The following is a 19718-nucleotide window of genomic DNA, read 5'->3' as shown; positions in this document are numbered from 1 at the left end:
GCTTTTAACGGTTCTGTTGTAACCAGTTAAAGAAAAGTAAGAGATGTTCAATGGTAACCAACAACTTTTATTTGCTGCAGAATCTGCTCGAAGAAAGACTGAACACACTTCTATTACTTATAGACACCTTGGTATTCATCCCTTTTGAAAAAAAAAATTAAAATTGAATAAAATTAAGCAAAGGCAATCTGCAGAAAATTATTCATTTCAGGTCACACTTTTCTTCTACATAAAGGATAATTTTCTAGGAAGTCTGTGAAAGGTTCACTATTCCTGAACACTGGCATACTGAAGCATTTTGCGATGCAACTACAATAAATATCTGAAAAAAATTAGCATCTTGGAAAATGTTCACAGGTGAACAAAATATATTTAGATCTGGTATTGCCCAGTTCAGGCTTTATGTGCAACAAGAACACTGGAAACGTTTTGATTGCATAGTTCTACCTCCTTACATGCCATGATCAGCTGAGATGCAGAGACAAATCATCTACTCCTGTTAAATTCTAGTCACTTTAGCTGGGGCTCTTCAGTAAAGGTGATTTCATGCCTCTGTGTCCTACACCCACTTCTGAAACTCTGGATTCCTTCAGGGCAAACAAGAACAGCCTCAAGTCCAGGCAACACTAGTGTATTATGCAAAGTCTATGCAAAGGTTCAGAAAAGGCTCTTCTAAAAGAACTGGCCGACATATAGCTCAGTCTTTACATAACTCCTTATGTTGTTTTCCTCCTGGGTTAGTGCAGTGTTTTGCAGTGCACAGCAGATGGTAGAGGGAGGTCAAGATCTATAATTCCATTACTTGAGAAATAATGTAATCATATATGATCTTTCTAGGATTGCAGATATATGTGTCACACTTAAAGGTTTTTAATATTTTTAATTTACATTAATCATAGTGGGTAATTAATGCAATATGTCTTCAATGATTTCACCCACTTTACATAATTTATTCTTTCTTAGTAGTTTTAATTTTTTTTTTAATCCAAGAATAACCTTTAGAGTGGAATCATGCTGCTAGCTGAGGTATGAACTAGAGGTGAGACAAATTCCATTTTCCACATGGTGCATGAAAAATACTAGAGGTGGTATAATAGAAAATGTAGTTTTCTAAGACTCTGATAGACTCAGCCACCTTATTGCAGACTAGAAAATTCCTATATGTAACCGAGGTGGCAGGAAGATACTGTGTGATATTACATGGTATTTGAGAAACAGCATGCAGCTATGAAACTAAACTGCACAGTAAAACCCAGAGCCAAGCACAACTACATCTGCAGGCACATGCAACCTTAAAAAATTGCTTTTCTTATAGTCTGAAAACTTAATCACAGAGCTCAAATATTTTAATATACATCTATCAGAATATTTCATTTCTAACAATCTCTCCAGTTTCACAGATGCTAACTGGTAAGACTGGCAATGACTTAGCAGTGATTGCAAAATAACTACACTAAAATAACGACAGATTACCACTGCAATCTTCAGCAAGAGGCTTGTCAGTGAACCCCTTTTGGAGCTTTTGAGGGAGCTCACATCTTGCTCCTCTGAATTTTCAAGAAAACCTTACAGAAAATCAAACAATGCTCTAGTGCTATTAACTCAAGGTATCAATCATGAAAATTTCCAGCTAAAAACCCACTTTAGAACATTAAAGCCTGGAAAGAGGCACACTGGGGTGGGAGCTACAAACCTGAACTATCTAGAAAGACAAATTCATTATTATAGCTACAACATCTATTCAAGTAACTAATACAAAGGGTCCATTCACTTGCCATAGTTTAAATCCCCTCAAAGCAAGTCATGAAGTGTAGGGAAAAGGCTGACCTGCGAGGCAAGGGTGATGCTTGGCTGAGACTGCAGGAGGTTGGCTTGGCTTTGCTGAGGTAGTTGCGTTAAGAGATTCTGCGCTTGCAGGAGACCTGGAGAGACAAAAGTGTGTTTGGTTTGTCATTCAAAAACACTAAAACATGAAACGAGGTAAAACAATGCTCTTGCCAAATGATGGAAAGTTAAAAAAAATTGAGATGTGAGCTTCTGTTTCATCCTTGCATAGGTATGTTCAGAGTTCAGAGTTTTCAGCCCAAAATCCCCTTGTATCTCCCTGAAGTGTAAATGGTGATGGAAGGGAAAGAGGGAGAAGTGTGTGTGTCCTCTCCAGAAAGAGTTGGTAATGATCTAGGTCATCCCAGTTCCATGTGCAGGAATCATTTACTGCCCCTTTCAGCATTCAGAGTTTGGATACACCTCTTCTGGTAACCAAGAGCTGACCAAGATTTGTGGAGCCATATCAAATACTGAGCACTAATGAGGTCAAATTCAACAACTGAATGCTAATCAAAACCACAAATTTGGCTTCTTGATCACCCTCCTTCCTCTCCAAACCACCCTATACCAGCTGCTTAACAAGAAGGAAGCTTTCTGACAGACTTAAGCAGACCACACCAGAAGACACAACAAGCCTAGATAACCCCCTCCTGGGTCAAATAAAGTAGGAATCTTTTGGAAGAGTAATTGGAATTAAAGTTTAGGTAAGATACTGAACACTGCTCCATTTTAACAAATAGAATAAACACTACACTGAATATAGGAAAACCCTGCTACTATGAAAAGGTGACAACATCAAAGAACAGTTGCAACTGATAGAACCAGTATGTATAATATGCTGTCAATCTACAAATAAATTCCCTTACAGTCCACTATTTGCACAGTTTATTAAATCTCTGAGGAAATTGAGATACATGCCTGCATCTAAATATTTTAACTAGAAACTACCAATTTTTTTTTCATTTCTAATGCAAAAACATATCTATTTTTAAGGGACAGAATCTTAACAAAAATATACCTACAGTTAGTCAAATCCCTCAATTTTACTGTGAAAAATGTTAACTATTATTTTTTAGGTACCTCCTGGCTACAACTATAAATTTCCACAATAATAATTAAGAACCCAACTAATTAAACTTACACTTCAATATACCTAGTCCCTAAAATGTGGGGGGAACAACAGATGGATGGACTGCTATGCCACCAACAGCTATGTACCATTTAAATTCAACATCATCAGATGCCTGATCTGCCTCTTAGCAGAATAAAGGCAGGGGAAACAGAATTTAGGACTTGATAAATACTGAGTGAGGAACTGGATGTTTTATCCAAGGTTAAGGCCATACAAGACATGGAGAGAGGGATTACTATGGTGAAGAAGGAGAAAATGTATCCTCAGTAAGGGATACACAGGCATAGAAGAATTATCATCTGACAGCAACACTTGATTTTTGTTTAACGAAGAGCTGAATATGTATTTTAAACAATCTTGTTGCTATCAAGATGCTCAGGACCTACAGAATACAGACAGCTGCTTATCTAACATAAGAGCACACCACAGACAACAATGTAAGTTTGTTTTGCACCACATAATCAACATGTTCCAGCTGTGTTTTTGAAAAGCCACAGTGAGGGAAAAGAGCTGCTCAAGGAACTTCCAAGACAGCCACCTACTACAGCTACACACTGCTTTTTACAATGCAAATATTTGTTCACTTGAAAGATTATTTTAGCTGCCCAAATCTAAATGTTAATTAGCAAACAGTCACCTCTAGGTGCAGAGTTTTTTACCTTAATTCAGTGAATTTTGAACTGACAGCTTGAAAGTGAAAGGGGCAAACCCATCACACTGTCACTACAGAGTGGCTGCAAACAAACAAATGAAAACCAGCAGCCAACAGTGATGACATTTGAGTTCTAGTCCACTGGTAACACCATCGATTACAAGTTACTGACTTGTCTTATGACTGCAATCAGAGTAATTAGGACTGGCCTTTTGTGACTTTCTGTCCCCAGAGAAATCCCAGAGGATGTTTTTCTGGCGTTAACAATTTTGCTAAAGAGCACAGGATGACTACACTCTTCCTAATTTTGTTCTCATGCACATGGTCTGAAGTAATTATAATGGAATGATCAGTATAAAATAACCTGAACACATTTAATCTACTCTGTTTTTACACAATTTTATCTTATGTAAGAGGTGCTGACACAAAGTGTCACAAGCATAAACTGGAGACAGAACAAGTCGATTGAACCTGCAGCTGACTGAAAGGGATGGGGAAAGCAGCTGGACCATTCTGGAAACATGTCTCTCCTCCTGATCACAGCCTTTCCAGGCAGTTGCCATGCACACACTTTGGGCACTCCTTTGGCTGTCATAGGTGGGCAGCTGCAGTTGTGCTCTTTTAAGATATGACTTGAACCAGTCGAAGCTTCTCCTTCATTACTTTTCTGAGAAGAAATCACTGAGGTCCAAAGTAACTTCAGTGACTGAACTTACAGAGCACATAGCACTGCCTTTTCTAAGTAAACACACATCCTTTAGGCACCCACTGAGATCCTGGCATTTCAAACACCGCTGTTTTCTTAAAGACTCATACTGCCACCAATACTGCTTCACATCTTTATTACCAAGTAGGCTGATGGGATAAAATATATTCTCAGCAGGTCTGTGGACAATACCAAAGATGGGGAAGTGGTCAACAGGCCAGAAGCCAGGGTCTAGACTAGCTGGATAAACTAAACCTGAGGAAGAACAATGCAGGAAAATACAATGTTCTGCATGGGGGCTGAAATAACCCTGTGCAGCAATACAGGGTGGGCACTGGCTGGCTGGAATGCAGCCCCACAGGAAAAAGTCCTGGGCTTCCTGGAGGACAATCTGATGAACATGAACTGGCAGCGTGCCCTTTTGAGACAGCCAGCCACATCCTGGGCTGCACTCACAGGAGTGCAGCCAGCAGGTCAAGGCTTGTGCTTCTTCCCCTTCACGTGGCATCGGTGACACCACAGCTGGAGTCCTGCTGTCAGCCTTGGGCTTCCCAGTACAAGGCACAAGGCCATCCTGGATTTTGTACACCCAAGGCCCACCAGGGTGGCTAACAGGATGGAACAGGCAAGTGAGCTGTTTGTTTTAGCCTGATGAGGTGAGATCCTACTGCTTTCTTCAAAGACAGAAATGGACTCTGCTTGAGGGTACACTGTAATGAGATTCAATGGCTATCAGAACATGGAAAACTCCAACTAGATATAGGAAAACAATTTTTATTTTTTAACATGATAGCAGTCAACTCTTGGGGCAGGTACTTGAGAATGTTGCAGAAACTCCGTTCTTGGACATGTTCAATTTAACTGGCTGAGGTGCTGAATAGCCGCTGTAATTGGACCTGCTTTGAACAATTCTACCTGGTCTCTAGAGGTCTCTTCCAACCCACATGATTTTTTTGAACCTATAAAAGCTGCCATTGTACTTGTATAGTTTACAGAGGTCGTATTCCTAACCCTCTGCCCTGTGTTTTAAGAGTCTAGTGGTGTTATTGCATTAAATATGGCACACAAATCACCTATGTGGCACTCTAAAAGAATGACTGCATAGAGGCAGATAAAGATCTATGCAGAAGTATGATAGTTTAGAGTATTTTTTTTTTGTTTTATAGTTATAGTAAATAGATCTATTGTAATTCAGGATTTTTCCTGTAATGTCTAAGAGTAGCATGAATAATGGTCCAAGCCAAAAAATTCTTCCTGCCAGCCAAGAGTCCCTTAGGACTGATCTGGTGTTCAGTTCTATCTAAAATTAAACAAAAGATAAAACAAACATTCAAGCACAGACTTTTTCAGCATAATTTTTAAAAAGTTGGCCCAGAAGCATAATGCATAATTCATCCCAAACTGATCTCCCAAAAGAGTGAAGTTTTTCATGTAAGAACTTGACTGCTTTATCTCTGCCAAAGCTGTTCATCCTCTCACTGGAAGTTAGCTTGCAAGACAAAGCCATTACAAGGACTTCCATACGAGTGAGGCCTCAAAGTCTGTATAACAGGTATGAAAGAAGAAAATAGGATAGGATTTGGCCCAATTTTACAATTAAAAAAAAAAATCATAAATACAGTCTTTATTAATAAATAGCAATAACTTGAGACTAGGTAGATCCAGTTTCAATGTTTATAGTCAATTAGTAGCTTGTCTTCCACATTTTCCTTTCTGGATATTTTCTTTGTAAGTACAATTTCTAAATCTCACTGTGATACAGTCTTTGCCTAGATCTCAACAACTCCTGTTTGAACACTAATTCATATTAAACACAGCACCATTTACCCCTCCGTTCAGATTTCCACTGATACGATTTGTATTAGCAACATCTCATGAGTAAAAAGGTGAACAGTCACCTGATGAGGGTAATATTTTTAAGAAGCAGCTCTAATTGTAGTAAGGGTTGTTAAATTGATTATTTTAGAGACAGCTCTATTAGATACTAGAACAGATACAAGAGATATAAAGGGATTACAAGGTGCTACATTCCTCCCGGTGACTTTAACAATAATATGAACAACAGTTGCGCTGAATAAGAAAATGTTCCAAATTTCTATTTCCATTCCATCTTCTTTATATCTGCTGAGGCTTGAAACAATTCTTTCAGTTATGATGTTATCAATTATCAGCCATGAAAAATGGGAACTTAAAAATTTGTTTCATATAAGCCCCTAAACAGCCAGAAATCGTGTGGAAAAGGAAGGTGACTACATTAGACATACGGCAGTGGATTTATGGGGAAAATTTCCAATCTGCTGCTGGGAGCTACAGTGTGTGTGTTGAAGAAAGATAGTAGAATAACATTCTGATTACTGATTAATATTTTAGGTATTCAATTTCCTAATTTTTTTCAAAAGTTAGATCTTGGCTCATGATGTTCAAGAATCTAAATACAATTGCTGATGACTCTGTTTCTCTTTGCCTCTTCAAGTAAAACATTTTTCTTCACCAAATGTTTACATCTTCTACACCTTTGTTTAGATTCACTATTCTTCACTTATTTCTCTCAAAGCTCTTCTTCTTTAAAAACAGTGTTTCTCATTTACATGACTACATGGCATACACAAAAATGACTGTGTAAAGCAAGAAATTTCTTCCAAAATACATAATCTATACACAAATCCAAATTTTTATGTTCATTACTAAATGTGTACATATATAAAGCTCCATGCAGTACCAATGAAGCATAAAAAAAAGCCATTGGTTTTGAAGAAAACTCTATGCTAGTTTCTTCAGAATATTTATTTTATGAAGTTGACTAATGGAGCAATAGGACATGAACAACATGAAAAAGTCAGATGCAACAGCAAATAACAAAATAAAAATACACACTTTCTCAATCTTTCTCATAAATAATAATGTACTGTTTGAGATCTTCTAACAATAACCATGAAACACTGCAAAAAAAACCATATCAAAAAGTGATATAAGGGGTATTATGACATACATGTTGCTTTATCATTGAGTGCTCATAAAGAAAATGAGACCTATTCAAGCATTTCAGTTTGGAAGGTTGTCACACACTAATGGCCTATGGTCAGAATTCAGCGTATAAATCTCCCTACATTTTTGAGCTATTCAGTTGTCCAGGCTGCACATTACTAGTAAAACATGATGTCTCTACCTACACTGCGTCACTGATGACAGCAATATGCAGGTCTTAAATTGCAGTGAAGAAATGATTTTTCAGGGATGGCCTCTGGAAAAGGTACTATGAAAATCTCATCTAGTACTTATTCTACTTCAGAAGATTTTAAGCAAACAAGAAAGCCTTCCCTTCTATAATGTAAACAACTCATTTTGGGGATGAATACAATGTGCTTCTCTTAGTTTTCCTTTTTGTAAAGCATCTTCAAAGGTATTTTATAAAACCAGCAGAATTTAGCTGAAAAATGTAGGCAAGACATCAATACCAATGAGTTTTTCAAAATAATGCTTTTGTGCTTGCTGTTTTCTTAAAAGAATTTATTAAAAAAAAAATAAACCAAAAACCCAAGTACCTATTTTGAAGAATTCTTGAACTAAATTTTAGTGGTTTGATTAATTCTAGTACAGTATGTTAAGTTTACAAGTTCTGCTTCATTTTAAGAAAGCAGTACCTCACTAAATGCTTTCATGAATAGCCTTTCAGCCATTTTCTTCCAGTGCTGGTATAAAATCTCTCCTAAATCAAGTCCTATTAAAAGGAAGGTAATTTTGACTAACCCTGTATTCAAATGTGAGAGCATTCAGACAGCAAGAGCCCTTCAGCGTAATGGAAAGCCAGTTCTATCCAAGTCATAGTATGTAAGAAGGAATGATGCATGAAAAAATTGAAAGGAACAGAAAAAATGAGGTGCAAAGAGCTGCTTTATAGGACAGCCAGGCTCTGCAGGACTCTTCAAGCATAACAGGATTTGCCTTCTGAGCAAGAATCTTTGGATTACCAGACCTGAACAACTGAGTAGAGTTCATGTAGAAGAGAAAGGGGGGAAAAAAGGCCATTGGAGTATATCAGCATAAGAAGCCATGGCTAAATGCAGTTTTCCGTGGGCATCAACAAATGGGGTGCAATCAGCACGGTGATGCATTGCAGCCTGAACACATCAGTCCTCAGAACAAAGCTACTGTGCACCAACTTAACTGCTCTGACACAGCACCACCTACCACTGCCTTGTCTGTCTTTGGCATGTAAGTCACACCCAGTGCATTGCCAAAATATTATTATAAGAGCTGCTACACAAATCCACCATTCCAGCTCTTTTCCCAAGGTGTTAATTATTAGTTCAGTTTATGACAAAATTCATACCCTCTTTAGGCTTAAGTACTTTTCCAGACTCCCACAAGGACTTCTGATTTTGCAATCTTTTTCCAGTCTGTCCTGCCTTTGACTGAGATGGAGTTAATTTTCTTCTTAATCACTGTTACAGCGCTGTGATTTGGATTTGGGATGAGAACAATCCTGATAACACACTGATGTTCTAGTTATTGTCAAGCAGTATTTAGAGTCAAGGAGGAATTTTCAGCTTCTCACACATCCCACCAGCAAGCAGGCTGGGAAAGACAAGAAGCTGTGGGGGTACAGAGCCATGACAGCTGACCCAAACTGGCCAAAGGGATATTCCACACCACCCTGTCTCATATTCAGGATATAAACCTAGGGGGGGAAAAGCCAGCTGGGAGCCACTGCCTGGGACAAGGCTGGGCATTGGTATGAACAACCTGAGTTTCACTTTCTCCCCTAAAAAATGTCATGTATGGTTTGGTTTTGTGGCAAGGAGCACTTACCCTGCTGCCCCTGCGGCGTTTGTGAGATGATGAACTGTGCTGGCTGCAAGTTGGTTGTTGGATGCACCAACACAAACTGTTGCAGGTTGAGATTCTGCTGCTGAAGCTGCTGCAAGTGCTGCAAATCCTTAAGGAAATGGGAAGGGGAAAAAAAAAAAAAGAAGACAAAAAATCCAGAAAAAAAAAAGAAAAAAAAAAGAGGGAAGACAAAAAAAGAAAAAAGGAAAAAGAAAAAGGAAAAAGAAAAAAGAAAAGGAAGAGCTGTGTGTTAGACATGTAAGTCAGCAATAATTCCCAATATAAGATTTCCTATCAGCCAGCTACACTCTAACATTTAGAGAATAAGTAGATGTCAAACACAGCAGAAGTCCTGCTACTGAATATCCTTTAAAATGGCAATTTGAATTTCACTTTCATTCATAAAACCAAAATTATTTACTAAATAACCCAGCAAAGTATATCCAGAGCTGTTCTGCTTTAAAAACAAAAAAACAAAAAAAACCAATCAAATCAATCTCCCTTCCCCCATAAATTCAGGAGTTTTCAAATACATTAAACTTAACAACACAAAGATCTCTCAAACTTATTTTTTGAGGATGGAACTCTGCTACAAATCAAGCATATTAGCTGGGAGCTTTTTTTTTTTTTTTTTTGTAACAACAATCTGCAATTACCATTTGAATCAACAACAAGAGAGCAAAATATTAGATTCCTTGTTTGCACTCTGGTTGTTCAGTTCAAATTTCAGAAAGTAGCTAACTCAATTAGTAAATATATTTCATTTGTTCTGAAGCAAATTACAATAAGCTTAATAGATATGACTATAATGAAAGGTTAAAAGGAATAATCCAAAACACTGCATTATTAAAGAAACTTACTTTTATGTATTTAAACCATTCAGGACTATTAATTTTCTATAATTAAATGACAGGTCTCAATGTAAAATGTTAATCTCTGAGAAACTGAGTTTTCAAGAAAAATGCTTCAACTTGGCATTTAGCTGGAGAATGAAAACATAGAGAACTGCTTCAAAATCGTTCCCCCTAAATAACCTTTTTCTTTTCATCTCCAAACAACAAAATATCAAGAGCAACTGAAATTTAAAAAACACTGTGAAGTCAACGAACATAACAGTGGTAATCCATGAAAACTATCTAAACACACTTATTGGATTTTTCCATCCTTCCAGGAAGAATCTATTTCAAAATACTCACCAAAGAGGTGGAAAAAAAGCCTGAATGAAATAGTTCCCACACTTGCAACCGCCCATTACACAAACCAAAGCAAGAAGACAAGAACACTCCCCCAAGGCTCTGTTTCAGGGAAATCCTTCAGGTCCCTGTTTGCAGAGAAACTGTTCAGCTGCAGCAGTGCCTGTGTGGCTGTTGGGGCTGCTCACCTTCCCACAGCCCCAAACACACCTGAGTTCAGGTGAGCCAGAGGAACAAAGAGCTGCTCCCTAAGCTGCTCCTTGGGCTGATGCAGGTTACTGAGCACTCCCAGAACCTGCTCAGCCAGGGGATGGGACAGGCCATTCACTGCCAGCAGTGGATTTGGAGATGGGAAGTCAAGACAGACTGACAAGGAGAACTTCTTTCTTACACAATGCTGTTATTTGTGACAATATATTGTTTTAAATCTGTTAAAACTGTAACTTGAAACTTGCAACAATCTCCTTCTGGAGATGAGGGGTGGGGAATGTCAGAAAGGAACAGAAAGGAAGAGTAGGGAGAGGAAAAAATAGGGAGTCCACTGATTTATGAGACTATAGACAGGCTTTATAAGAAAACGACTACTTAACCTGCATTACACAGACACTGGTCATCAATCACTTGGGCTACTTAGCCCTGTTAAGTCAAAAGCATGCAGTGTAATAATATGGTAGACAGACACCAGATGGATTGATCAAGCAATGCTCTTTAAGAAATGGAAACTTCCATTTTATAAGACAATGGTAAAATTTGAAAAAGTGCCCATGAGCAAAAAAGTGGTTTTAAAGTCAATAGTACTGTGTGCTTTCAGAAAATTGCAGAAATAATGCAACCATTCCTATGAAATCAAGGCAAATTTCCTTCTTGAAAGAGAGCAATAATTACTCCAGTTCTACCCTGCAACTCCATGTTTCTTATTACTTTATATCCCAGTATCACATTGGTCAGAACTGCTACCAAAACCTCTTACTTCTTGAGCTCATACAACACCTCCACTCATTTATTCACCAATTTTCAATGCTCAGCTGGTTGCCTCTGCAGATTGTGCTGACCCTCCAGCTCAGAGGGGGCTCATACTGGAATGGATGTGAGGACTGGATGCAGAGTTGAAAACAGAAATGGAAAGAGCTGGGCAAGCTGACTCAGGTTGTGGACACTGGGCAGAAGAAAAGGAAATAAAGAGAGGCTCCAGAATGAAAATACAGGTAGATAAGAGAAAAAAACAACCCCATAAACACCAAAGGAAGAGTTGGGAAGACACTGTGGAAGAAAAAAGTATCAATGGAAAAACAGATAGGTTAAGGACCTCTCCCAAACAAAAGCAAACAAATGAAATCACCCCAGATGACCAAGGAGATCTCCGACGATTTGAAACACCCCCACAGGAGATGGAGTTACATGCAAGAAAGAATACAAAGAAATAGTGGCAGTGTATCTGTAAGATCAAAGGAGGAGAGCTTTTTGTTTAAGACTATAGTATTCATAACACTGGCTACCCAGCCAAGACATGACAGCTCTTATCATCAGGCTCTTACACTTTAATATGAGAAAACTGTTTTTAAATTGAGGCCTCAGGGAGAACTGATATAAGCAATCTTATTCTGTGCATCTGCCTTGGTAAATGGTATGTTGGCTAAGTCTTGTTTAAATACAGAAATATAATTCTGCAACGCAAAATGAAAATTATACCTCCAAGGCTAATCACTTCTAAATAGCCCTACCAGCCCCTCAAATGCATTTGAAAACCAACTTTATTTCCACCTTGGGAAAGTTTTTTTTATTTAGTTAATTATGCCATTACAATAAATCTCCCAACAGCAAACACACAAACAAACCTGACACTGATCTTTTTTTTTATACTGATCTTTTTTCCTCAGTGTTAAAATCTGTATGCTAGCACAAGCACATGGAAAGGGATGGAAAGACTTTTCAGGGAGACATGCATGTCTTCTGGTGCTGCCTAGCAATTTAGAAAGATCAAAACAATCCAAATCCTACCTCAGCAGAATAATCTGTCAAGTGCTATGTCTTGCTGTGAGGAAGATTTCTGTTTTTTTTAAAAAAAGATTGCCTAAATTTCTAAATTCAATGCCATTATTTCCAATTACAGCTTCAGAACAAACTTAAGCATCTGACTCATTTTGAGATTTATATCACATAAATACAGAGCATAGATCCTTAAAACAGGGAAGTTTATAAAAAACCCCAAAAGTTGACACACAACTGTTTAGTGTCATTCCAGAGCAGCACGAGCTCCTCACCAGGCTGCTGCAGCAGATACCTTACATGAACTGCAGTGCACATTAAAGAAGTCAGGCTTTTGCAATTAGTTAATTAAAATAAATATGGTAATCCCCCTGCTGCAGAGACCTGCCAGTTAATCAATTATTCAAAAACCATCAATTAAAACAAACATTCAGCTATTTGTATAATCAGCTATATATTTACAATAGCAACACAAACAAAGCTGAGCACTGCTTACAAATCCTTGCCAAGATGGATCAAAAAGCATGGTGCTATCTACCTATGAACCTAGATGGTAGATGATTTCCATAAGTACATCAAAATTATATCCAACACCTGCACAATTTATGCCCTGCACTTTCATCATAAGGAGCAGTTAACAAGATTCAACCAAGCTCATTTATATATCAAATAACCTATCCTAAAAGACATTAATTGTAAAGTCAAACATTTCAGTAATTAGAAACGTCAGAAAACAAGTACAACTTTAATTTGTTCTTCATGTGGCAACTACAAGATCACGTTATTTTTCATAGAGCCTTTAGCTCACTCTGTGCACGAATCAGACAATGCTGCCTTCAGAAATTCTTATTTGATAGCACATGCCTGATATTTTCAATTCCTCTCAAACACTTTTCTGAAGATTTTCTAAGTTCTGAAGAAAAAGCCAGTACAAAACTAGTAATTGTAAAAGCTTCACACATTTTCAGAGTGAAATTTGCACTGAGGTGGGAGAGCAAGATTAGAAACGTCTCACATGCATCACCACTGGTATCCACTGCTTTGGTGGCCTGTTTGACAAACTTAATGCCAGACAGTTCAAGGCACAGATTTTGTTAATAGGAAATTTTAGGCCACCACACTTCAGTGAAGCAGACCTTGCTATCTTAAGCTGCACACCTGGAAGAGGAGAGGCACACCTGTGGATTGCTCACATACATGTTAAAAGACTCACATCCCATCAAATGGGAACCCTGTGACAGATGCATGGAAAGAAGATGTCAGAAGCTATAACCAACAACTTTCTCAACTAGGACACTGCCCATTCTCTTCTTGATATCTGCCTGTATTATTGCCTACAGACAGTCTAAACAAAATGGAGATATGATCTTGAGAACTACAAGTTTCTTTGAATGCTACATCCTTCAGTCATCTCTACATCATGCCAGTGAAGTGGAATCTTTCGCTTATAAAGGTGTTATTTGGTGACGTGACTTCTCACAGTGCAACAAGAGCTTCAGTGGGAGGAATCTCATCAACACAGCAACATCAGCCCTCGCCTTTTAAAACCAGAATGGCACCACTCTGGCCTCTCCAAGGACAGCCAGAGAGGTCAGAACTTCTAGACCAGCACCACAAAAGTCTGTCACTTCAGCTAATGAAAACCTGATAGCACAGCCAGGCTGTTGTTACTCAGCTAGTGGACCAGCACAGTAAAGGACTGAACATTTCACCACCGGACTTCACAGACAATTGCAACATTTCCATTCTTGTACTAAATCAGACCTTATGTTCACTTTTTGGACACTTCATCCTGTTGAACGCAAGAGAAAATAGCCTGAACAGAAAGCATCAGTCTTAAAGAACTTGGTCATTCTATGAAGCAACAACTTTGAAGATTATATACCCCACACACTTTGCACAGCTAGACTAAGAAAACTTATTACGTACCAAGAGCTTTAATCTATGGAAAGAGGGACCTCAGCATGAGCAAGACAATGACCTACTCATAGTACTTAAGATGTCTAAGCTGCACATTTGATTATCTTGTCCACAGCTCTAAGGATTTTCCACACTGCATACACTAAGCACAGAGTTAGCGCCACTGCAATCTCCACACTGAATTAAGTCAGCACTGGAAGACCCAGGAGGTTCCTTACTGCTTCTAGTAAGCAGAACACCCACACAGAGCAGTTCTTCAGAACTGACAAGTCTTTAGTACCAGACCATGAGACTGGACAGATTCCAACACCAGACTCATTCTCCAAGTTTCTCTCCAGGCACACAGGAGTGCCTATTCTTTGTCATGGAAGCTACAGCATTAAACACCAAGCCAAAATAGCACACAAACAGGTCAAGTCAAACTGCTTCTAACAAGCACCATTTGGGTCTGACAAACATCCTTTTTGATACACAGGCATCACTTCCCATCCATGCAGGTCTCAACAAGTGCAACTTCTGTGGGCATCTTTCTATACCCTTTTTTCTCCTTTCTCACACTAACTACAAGGAGGAAAATTCAGAAAACACAGCATCTACTCAGATTCTGGTACAAACTCAGAAGCCCAGTGGAACTGAGGAGCAGCTGGCACACATTCCTCGCTAAGACTATCAAACTTCAACCTCATCATCCAACGATGCACGAGGACAGACTAACAATACTCGAGGACTCTGGCAACTCACTGAGCGAGGAACAACAAATTTTATTCGAATGGCGCAATCAGTCAAAAACCTCTTTTGTTTTCCACCCTCTCAAGCCTCAAGGCTCACCTGTGCAATCTGTATTGGCTGAGATAGAGGGATCTGCGTCATCGGCGTCGCAGCAGAGGCCGAGATGGTGGCACCAGCAGCGCTGTGCTGCTGACTGGCTGAGTGCTGCACTGCAGCCGCCAGCAACTGGGCCTGCGCCTGTTGGAGCAATAACTGTTGCTGGGCTGGCGTCAACGTGAGCTATAAACAATTAGAAAACACAGCCATTAATAACGGGAAGAGCCACTTCAGCTACAAAGTCATTAGATAGCTCAGTACTAGTTATGGTAACCAGGCTGTCCTAGGGCTATTCCACTGACTGGCCAAGGAAGGACAGCTGGCTACTCGATCCAGTGTAGGAACCAACCTACCACAGGCCTGACACAAACTAAACTGCATCACCACCAACATTTGCACTTATTGGAACCTACAGAACCTAACACTGCTCCTAAGTTTTCCTCACAACTCTACCAGGAGTTTCAGGGAAAAAGCAATTAAGTAGCAAGCAAAAGAAAAGAATCAGTATTGCCAGGATTTGAAAGGAAATTTACACCCAGCAGAACAGCAAGTGATTAGCCAGATGAATGTGAAGCAGGAATGCTGGCTATGGCTACTGAACAAACTGATAACGCCCCAGCTGCTTCACATTAGCATGAATCCCTGCCATATTCCATCATTTCCATTATGCCTTAAGATATAAGTAAAGAACATGAGCTCCATTTGTTTCTCTCCAAGTCTCCCCATCTGCCTTTTTTTTTTTTTAATAGAATAGAGTTGGCAACTTTACATCCCTTCCCTTTCCCAAGCACACATTATCTCTGTGGAACAGGTGGCAGCAGTCTCTCCTTTACATGTAAATGAATCTTGATGCCCATATTTACTGCAACCCATATCTGCATAGGCCTGGAGTTTTGAATGTTTCACTACAGCAGACAATCATGAATTAAAACAAACCAGTATTTTCTGAGAATACAAAAAATAATAAAATTTGCCAGGTTTTAACAACACATCGAAACAGTCTCACTTTTAAAACTTTCAGTGCTTAACTGAAAACTAAATAGGATGTTTATTTACATAGTAACATAAGAGAAGATTTAGCAATTGAGCCTGAGATTAAGAAGTCATTTCATGCAAGTGTAGGGATGATCTAACCTAACACTTCAAATCATAAATATATTGTTGGAGCAACTGCCCTAAGCTTATTAACATGCAAACTCTCATACTGCAAAGCTGATTATGTGGAAGCAAATTCTTTAACCAGCCCATTCACAAAACTTGCTCATTTTTGAAATGACTGAAAGCCTTTACAACAATTCAGAAACACCAGAAAGTCTAAAACAACAATGATCCCATATATACTCCCAAAGCATTGCAATTTAAAATCCCTCAAAATCAGCAGGTTAAAACAAAAGGGTTCAACAGGCTTAAGGAAAGTACTAATAGAGTTACTTAAAAAGAAATGTGTTTAAGAAGACGAAAAATTAACAATTCCCATAATTTTTGTTCTTTACCCAGCTATAAGATTCAGTCTTGTTCTCCCATGCCTCATTTTAATCTTAAAAAAAAAATCTCTTTATGACATCAGCGACTGTCTCATTTGTAACTGTTGTCAAACCACAGGTTTTAATTTCATTGCAAGGTCAAAAGGGATACTGAGAACAGAGAGAAAGAATTCTTTGTTGCTGATGTTCAGAAGCAAATACTTAGCGACAAACCCCAAATATTACAGTCTGCTTCTTTTTCTAGCAAAATATTTCCTATTGCCCCTTCTATTGAAATTTCTCCCACATTAAGGAAGTTGTGCCTTTCAATGATACCTGTGTGGGACTGCAGCATCCCTGGGTAACTCTTACCCCGGTGATCTGTCCTCCGGCCAGCATGAGCTGGGTCTGGGGTATGGCCGCCTGCACTGAAGGCTGCTGGGAAGGCTGGCTTGGCTGCTGAGAGTCCCCAGATTCTTCATTAGATTTAGACTAGTCAAAAAAAAATACAACTCTTTATAGTGTAAAACAGATGTTAATGTATGACGCTGCTATCTCAACACTGCACAATAAAAATCTTTCATCTGCATACGAAAAGCCCTTGGGTTTATTTTAAGAGTGTATTTAAGCAATGGCTCTGTGTGCCCACCATCTCAGCTACGATTGCTGAAACACGTCTGTAGGTAATGCAGCTTAAACAAAACAAAGAGACTCTCTGGTCTCCTGTAACTCTCTGACATTATTTTCAGGTCTCACTTCATTTTACACCATGCAACTGAAGCTGACGCTACCTTTCACCATGAAGAAAGAGAAGGTTGTTAAAATTATTCATTGCCTAAAATCCTGAACAATGGAACAAGGGAAAGGAGATTGTGTTTCCATTTTCTCTATCTCCATCCTGTACCTCTAAGTCATCAAACTATTGGCTTATACAGAACCTTTTTGAAAAATACTCACAGGTTTCTATACCTACAGCAAGATATATTATATATACAGTGCTTTTAAATACTCAATGCATTTATTTAATTGCATACTGCTTTATTCTAAAAGATTCAAGTTTATTTTGATTTATTCTTGTGGTTTGGTTGTTTATTTTTTTAAAAAGAAGAAATTGTGAAGACACGAGGGAGGAAATGCAAGTGCATGAAGAGGGGGAGAGAGTTTTATGATAATTAAAACTGGTTATGCAGAACATTACAATTCTGCATAGATTTGCATATTTTCCACCACCTGTTTTGGGGACTGCAGAGCGGGCTAATTAACATAAAGGCTCTGATTAATTCTGCCAGTCATTGAGCGATAATTACAGCACAGGACTGTAAACATTCTGCACTGGAGATACAGCCTGTTTGCCAACATCTCTCTCAGGGATGGAAGTTTACCATGGCAACCAAGGCAATTTTCTGCCTCCTTCCTCTTAGAAAGGAAGGTCACTATACCTCCTCTTCTTTCCAAATTGTTATTATGTATAAGTGGGTCCACATTCTATTGCATTTCATGTAATGCACTACCTACATTCTTTAATAACATGCAATACTGAAACCAGTTTTCAATAAAACTGCATCCCTTGCCCCTTAATATAGTTCAGAGAGGAAGCAGAATGCTAACAGATAAACTGAAGCGTTCAGCATCATAGGAAAGTTTGAAAGCTCAGCTGTCTCACGTACATTATTAAACAACAATTACTCTGACTTTGAAATCACTGTGTGTTATTTACACAAGCAGTCTGAACTAGCCACATTATATAGTTAATGCTACATTATATTCCTATATACAGTTACAAGAAGTAAGGACAAATTGCAAATACTCACTACATGTTTAAAGCAAGAAAATAAGCAGAAGAACATGAAATATTCCTGGAGTTTTAAGGTTTACATGATGCCACACCTGACTAAAACTCAGCATTACGTTATCGTCACTCCATGTTTTAAAGAACTCCAGAGCCTGAATGCTTACAAATCCTGAACCTGATTTACAGTTGTACAAGTGTTATTCCTTCAAACCTATCACTTGCAAAACCAGTCAGACTGAAACAACTGAGTAAGGTATCATAGGTTAAGAACTATCTCTACTGATGCTGTTTGGGATGAGAGAAGGATGAGCAGCAGAAGGTAACTGTCTTTACCTGTACATTTAAGGACTGAGCAGCAGCCTGTAAACTTGTTCCAGCGAGCTGGACCTACAACAGTGCAAAAATGGAAATGAAATAATGTAGAATCCACAGAAAACTAATAATGTAAAAAGAACAATCTCCCCACCCGCATTCCAAAAAAACTCCCCCAAGAACAGAGCATGCTCCTCTAACACCTGAGTCAGTGGAACAGGGGTTGTACCCCAGGCTGAAACAGATGTGCAAGACCTTTCATGATGTTTTTTATCTACCTCTTACTGAAGGCACCCCTGCCTAAGGATGTGGATATTACCATGGATGGAGTTGAAACAGAGCATATTGGGGTGGACAGGTCAACTAGTCCTATTCCTGCTGGAAAAGTCCAGGCTCCAGGGCAGGGAATTAAGCTCTAGTCATCGACATCCTACTCCCATTTCAGAACGGGTCTTACCCCAACACTGCACTCACCAGCTTTCTGATATGAGCAAGCACATACACAGCACAGAACCCAGAGCATGACCATTCTCTCAAATTAACCCATTCAAGTATTTGCAGCCCTCAGCCACTGAAAAGAAGATCTCAACACGGAGCACTGGAGACACTTTACAAAGGCTGTATTGATTCAGGTATACTTAAAACCTGAATTCGATGTTTGTAATTAACAGGCCCAGAGGTGGTCATGTGGGTGAGCAGCAAGGAAAAATGGATGATTCAGAAAGTGAAATTTTTGGGGTGCTTTTTCATCTCTAATGGGGAGTTCCTCTGTAGAAACAATGCTCTCTTTTCATTTCCTGAAACCCATTTGCATCAGTCTCGCCTTGTTTCTACCAGCACTCCTAGTTATAAAGAAGGAATGCTCTGTAATTAATTAGCAACACTTTCAAAAGTCAGAGCAACAGCCTGTAGAGAATTCCATCTCTGGACATGCTTGAAAACCACTACTCATTTGAAAATCAGATGACACGTAAAGATACAATAAAGCAAAGCAAAATGCAGCACTCTTGCCTCTGGATGAAGGACTTCTATATGGCCCCCACACAGAAAAGTCCACATATTTTCAGGCACAGGAAAAACTGC

General features: G+C 38.9%; 1 protein-coding gene across 11 annotated transcripts in view; it reads right to left on the bottom strand.

Moving 5' to 3' along the window:
- POU2F1 (POU class 2 homeobox 1) overlaps positions 1 to 19718 on the bottom strand; it is a 112296-nt gene that overhangs the window by 24185 nt on the left and 68393 nt on the right. For 4 of the 11 annotated variants that reach the window (XM_064411050.1, XM_064411051.1, XM_064411054.1 and 1 more), the window contains exons 4-8: positions 18657 to 18710; positions 16868 to 17023; positions 15072 to 15251; positions 9127 to 9253; positions 1828 to 1922 (exon numbers count right to left, since the gene is read on the bottom strand). In XM_064411050.1, the coding sequence (XP_064267120.1) occupies positions 1828 to 1922; positions 9127 to 9253; positions 15072 to 15251; positions 16868 to 17023; positions 18657 to 18710 (612 nt within the window). The remainder of the gene's footprint in view (positions 1 to 1827; positions 1923 to 9126; positions 9254 to 15071; positions 15252 to 16867; positions 17024 to 18656; positions 18711 to 19718) is intronic. The other 7 variants (XM_064411047.1, XM_064411048.1, XM_064411049.1 and 4 more) reach the window with 7 other exon arrangements.

The sequence above is a fragment of the Passer domesticus genome, chromosome 2 (assembly GCF_036417665.1).
Source record: "Passer domesticus isolate bPasDom1 chromosome 2, bPasDom1.hap1, whole genome shotgun sequence".
Classification (NCBI taxonomy): Eukaryota; Metazoa; Chordata; class Aves; order Passeriformes; family Passeridae; genus Passer; species Passer domesticus.
The sequence above is the reverse complement of the archived record's forward strand: the minus strand, read 5'-3'. Positions and strand labels throughout refer to the sequence as shown.